General features: G+C 44.6%; 1 protein-coding gene across 1 annotated transcript in view; it reads right to left on the reverse strand.

Annotated features, from left to right (window-relative positions):
* Positions 1-838: 838 nt before the first annotated feature.
* The window catches only part of LOC134457645 (solute carrier family 2, facilitated glucose transporter member 1-like), a 24,654-nt gene continuing 19,751 nt past the window's right edge, over positions 839-5,741 (reverse strand). The window contains exons 7-10 of the mRNA XM_063209647.1: positions 4,837-4,941; positions 3,893-3,994; positions 3,178-3,381; positions 839-1,070 (exon numbers count right to left, since the gene is read on the reverse strand). Coding sequence (XP_063065717.1) covers positions 876-1,070; positions 3,178-3,381; positions 3,893-3,994; positions 4,837-4,941 — 606 coding nt within the window. The 3' untranslated portion in view covers positions 839-875. The remainder of the gene's footprint in view (positions 1,071-3,177; positions 3,382-3,892; positions 3,995-4,836; positions 4,942-5,741) is intronic.

The raw sequence follows: 5,741 nt of genomic DNA on the forward strand, positions 1-5,741 counted from the left end.
ACTGTATTCTACAGCCCTCTACACCCAATACGTCCCCTCAGGCTGAAGCAGCAGACGCTACTGGAGACAGCAGTCTTGGGTTTTTACACTCCCCACTTCCTCATCAGAAATACACCTACCCACAAACACACACACACAGACACACAGACACAGACACACACACACACACACACACACACACACACACACACACACACACACACACACACACACACACACACACACACACACACACACACACACACACACACATGCAGACTTTCTCAGCCAAGCCCTGTGGGGGGCAAGCTTCCTCCTTGCCTCTCTCTCTCTCTATATATATATATATATATATTTAAAGTCTCTAGTCTCTAGTCCTCATAGTTATGCGATGACCTCTGTTGAGCGGATGACCTGTGTTGAAGAGAGCTGGCTGGCTGAATGCTTGGGGGGAGGAAGCAGGTGAGGTGAGTCATAGCTTGAGGGCCCTGCTTGGTGGTGATTGGTTGAGGGGGTTGGTTGGTGGTTGGTGATAGGATGGTTGGTTGGTTGGTGCTTTGGGTGGTTACGAGGTTAGGATACAGAAGCCATAAAAAAACACCCAACCCTATCCCAAAACCACAACCTCCATCCCATCCCCACCACCCACCCCTCCTCCCACACAGATACCGGTGAAGGGCAAACTGAACTCATAAACTACAATCCAATGCCACACATACCCCAAAAATACCTGGTTTTAACTTGTGCAGATGAGGAATTCTGACAAGAGAAGCAGGTCTTTTGGAATCTGTGGCACTGGATTGTAGCTCCGGAAACTATCTTGCCCATCACTGATACATACAGAACACACACGACGCGCCGATGACAGATGGTGGTGGTATGGTGCGCTGCGGCGTCTAGAACTGGGAGTCGGCGCCCAGGGTGTTGAAGTCGTCGGCGGCGTACTTGTCGGTGCCGGAGCCTTGTCGGAAGCCGGCGGCGATCTCGTCGAAGGTTTTGCCCTTGGTCTCGGGCACCTTGAAGTAGGTGAAGACGAAGAAGCCCAGAAGCAGCACTGTGAAGATGATGAAGACGTACGGACCACACAGATCCTATTGGAGTGGAGGGAGAAGATGAAGAGTTTATGTAAATAACATAGACCACATGATGAACACATACTGTACAGAGCACACAGATCCTATTGGAAGCAGAAGATGATGAGTTTATGTAAATAACATAGACCACAGAATGAACAGGTATAGACTGCACAGGTTCTATGGAGAACAAAAGCTAGGAAGAGAGTTTCAACTCTATGGGCTACACAGGTTCTGTTGAGAAAGAAGAGGAGCATTTCAATAATGTGGACTGCGAGGAATAGACAAAGAGTTTGAATACAGAGCATGATAAACTATAATAACAGCATACATTTTAAAAACAACATTGTACAGATGTCATGGTTCTTTAGAGAAAAGCACAAATTGCTTCAATCCACACACAGCAAGGCTAACTAATACGAGCCGCACCCGAAGCACATAGCTTTTATTGAGAGACAAAGATTAAGTGTTTTAATAACATGCAAAAACATACAACAGTAACAGCACAAAGGTTTTATCGACACAAAAAAGAGTTTCAATAATGCAGGCTACAGAAGTTTTACTATGGACAAGAGAATGTTATAATAAAAATAATAAAAAAACAGTATAATAGTCATCAGCGGTGTCATAAAAACAAAAACAATAAGCCTTCACCAATAAACCTCCACAAACGCAGTTTCATTTCACCCTTGACTGCTTTTGGAGTTTTGGGCTGTTAACAAACCAAACCAACCATCACACCAATCAACGGAGTTTAAAACAAAACCCCTTTAGAGGAGATGCTAATAACAACAATATAAATAAGTTACAGCCTGCCTAGTAGGGCTGCACAATTAATCGAAAATAATCGAAAATCGTGATATCGAAATCGGGATTTCAATCGGGATTTAATCGTGGCAATAGTGACCTACCATCGAGAGCATCCTTGAAGCCAAACATACTGAAAGGCTGGTGTTTCTGGCCAGAAATCCTTTTACATGTATTACAAGTATTACAATTCATTTTATTTTGCTCATCCTGTATATAATTCATTCTTAGTTATATTTCATTTTGTTATACAGTATATATATATGTATATATATATATATTTTTAAAATTCAGCCAAAAATCAATAATCGTGATTAATAATTGCGATTACGACTTTGACCCAAATAATCGTGATTATGTTTTTTTCCATAATCGTGCAGCCCTATGTTCAATTTCATTAAAATCTAACCACCAGCTGCTCACTAATACACATTCATCATCATTATCCACTTTACAGCAACCTCAATTACCTACATATCTAACTTTCAATACGACACGGTGACCTCCATGACATTTCTAACTTCCAATACGAGACGAAATCCATTTGTGCTTTTAAATTAAAAAAATGCACCACATGACCTTGCCAATGTTCCATCTACTTACGCTGTGCAGAGTGATGGACGCACTACAGATGGGATTGTACAGTTCCTCTCACTGTGTGTTCCCCTTACTAAGTGTACCCTCTCAACTCATTTTCCATTACCGCCCATTACGGCTGCGCCATTGCATGCCGCTCCCTCATTTCCACAGCGTTTCGTCTCGATTCGGCTCGTTGACCTCGTATCTGTGCCACTTTCAGGTATTTTTTCTGTGTGTGTAACTAACAGGAGATGGAACAGCACCTGTTTTCTTCACATACGTAATGCCACATTGTGGATGCACTTGTGCCACTTTGGGGTCAGTTCTACGTATGTTCCGATAACTCTATGTTCCCAAAATCTTATGTTCTCTTGTGTTCAGTTTAAATGCACACTGGGGTTGTATTTTCACTTATTGCCACATACTGAAAGCACTAAAAACCTAACAAGAACCCATCACAAATTTGATCCAACCAGGGCAGGGTCAGCTGATGATATGGCACCGGCCTACTGTTTACTGGGGTTGTATTTTCACTTCAAGTTTGTCAGAGGGTGCGCTCAACTTCTGGGAAAAAATGAATGACTTTGGGTGCACGATAAAAGGTATCAACTTAAAGAAGAAAAATCTGCACTCACAGGCTACGTCTCATTATTTATTTATAGATTACCACCATGTCCACAAGCAGACGCGTTTCGTCTCTTATGCCATCATCAGTGCGTGGTATTGTATTTTCGCTTACCGCCACATACTGGAAGCCCATGCCCACGATGAAGTTGGCCGTCCAGTTGGAGAAGCCGGCGACGGCGATGGCGGAGGGCCTGGGCCCCTGGCTGAAGAGCTCGGCCACGATGAACCAGGGGATGGGCCCCGGCCCGATCTCGAAGAACGCCACAAAGGCAAAGATGGCCACGATGCTCACGTACGACATCCACGGCAACGTTTCCTGTAAAAAGCAGAGCGGAGCAGACAGGAAGAAACGGAGTGAGTAAAACGCAACTGAGAAGTACTCAAGTCATTAGCTTTTGTTTGAGTTAGACATGTGAACATTTTTTTTCCCTTTACCGGACATGTTTTGATGGTGTAACATCTGTATTCCTCAGACGGTTACAAACATCACACACACACACACACACACACACACACACACACACACACACACACACACACACACACACACACACACACACACACACACACACACACACACACACGCGCCCGCGCGCACACAGACACGCACACGCACACACACACACACACACATACACACACAAGACACAGACAGACTCTCTCTCTCACATACACACAGACACACACACACACACACACACACACACACACACACACACACACACACACACACACACACGCATGCACACACATGCATGCACACGCACGCACGCACACACACACAAACACACACACACACACGCAAGCACACACACACAAACACTCACCAGCAGAGCCATGGCGACGGTCATGAGAACAGCAGCCACGGCCATTCCCATCAGACCTGTCAGATGCAGCGACCGGCGACCAGCACGCTCCACCACAAACAACTAGAGAGAGAGAGAGAGAGAGAGAGAGAGAGAGAGAGAGGTGGAGAGAGCGACAGAAAGACACAGAGATGGAGAGAGGGAGAGAGAGAGAGAGAGAGAGAGAGAGAGAGAGAGGTGGAGAGAGCGACAGAAAGACACAGAGATGGAGAGAGGGAGAGAGGGAGCGGACGAGGGAGAGAGAGTCAGACAGATATGCAGAGAGAAAAACAGACACACGGAGAGAAAGACAGACAGACATAGAGATAGACACAGAAAGTAAAGGAGAGAGGATGGGGGTGAAGGGATGGAAGAGATAGGCCAAAGAGGGGGAGATAATGGGGCAAGGAGAGGAGAGGATGAACAAAGAAGGAGAGAAGACCGAGACAGGAGAAGGAGAGGAATTTAAAAAGTGATGAAAGAGGAGTGAAATCCAAACAGACATAAACAGAAGAGAAAGGGAGAGAAGGGAGGAAAATACGAGAACAGAAAGGTGGGAAAAGCACATTGATGAGATGAACAAAGGGATGAAACAGGTCAGGTGTGAATGCACAAGTGTAAATTGGTCTATACACAACTCACTGCTCTCACTTTCTACAACAAGCAACCATCAGTGTGGGTCTACACTTCAAGGCCAGATGATCGCACACACACACACACACACACACACACACACACACACACACACACACACACACACACACACACACACACACACACACACACACACACACACACACACAAGAAAAAGGGGCAGCGAGAGAGAGAAGGAGAGAGAGAGAGAGAGAGAGAGAGAGAGTGAGAGAGAGAGAGAATGAAAGAGACAGATCGTCGGAGATGGATTGAGTGTAAATTGGTGTGCATACCGAGACGACGGTGAATGCTGTGTTCACCACTCCTGCTCCGATGGTGGCGTAGACGGGCTGTGACACTCCTGCCTTCTCAAAGATGGCTGTGGAGTAGTAGAACACCTGCCGAGGGGACCACAGGAAAACGTCAAGTCAAGTCAGCTTTCATTGTCACTTTCTTCATATGCACAAGTCATACAAGGGAAATGAAATTACCTTTCTCTCCTCTATACCAGTGGTTCTTAACCTTTTTTCTTGAAGCACCCCCTAACCTGTGCCCAAGACAAGCCGCGCACTCCCAACCTAAGCTTCTATGCGTGTATACGCACTAAAAAATGATTTGAGTGATTCATTACAATAATTTTAGCTTTAGACATTAATCAATACTTTAATGACTTTATATGGGGACCAAAACACATTTTAATTTGGTCTTGATTTGGCCTAATTATAATGTTTAGAAGCAGAATTTTGGTCACAACCTCAACACAAACAAAATTCCGCGCACCCCTTAAAATCTCTGGTGCACACCCATAGGGTGCCCGCACCCCAGGTTAAGAACCACTGCTCTTTACCATGCCAAGACATAGACATACACAGGACTGACATTTTACAGATTGACATAAAGTGCAAAGACAGGGCAGCTAACAGTGATGGACTGGTAACAATCAGTGATAAATAACAAATACAAGTGAACATTTAACATTGAACATTTAACATCTAGACAAAAAGGTAGGATAAAAATAGAATAGAATAGAATAATAAGACAAATTAGGAGTGATGGTGTGTGAAACGATGATATGATGTTACATGTTTCCTAGTATGTGTGTGTGTGTGGGTGGGTGTATGTAGTATGTGGGCTACAAGGATGCATGTGTACTGTAAGAGTGTGTTTATGTATGTGTGAGCAGCATGGTCAGTCACTA

The sequence above is a fragment of the Engraulis encrasicolus genome, chromosome 10, assembly GCF_034702125.1.
Source record: "Engraulis encrasicolus isolate BLACKSEA-1 chromosome 10, IST_EnEncr_1.0, whole genome shotgun sequence".
Taxonomy (NCBI): domain Eukaryota; kingdom Metazoa; phylum Chordata; class Actinopteri; order Clupeiformes; family Engraulidae; genus Engraulis; species Engraulis encrasicolus.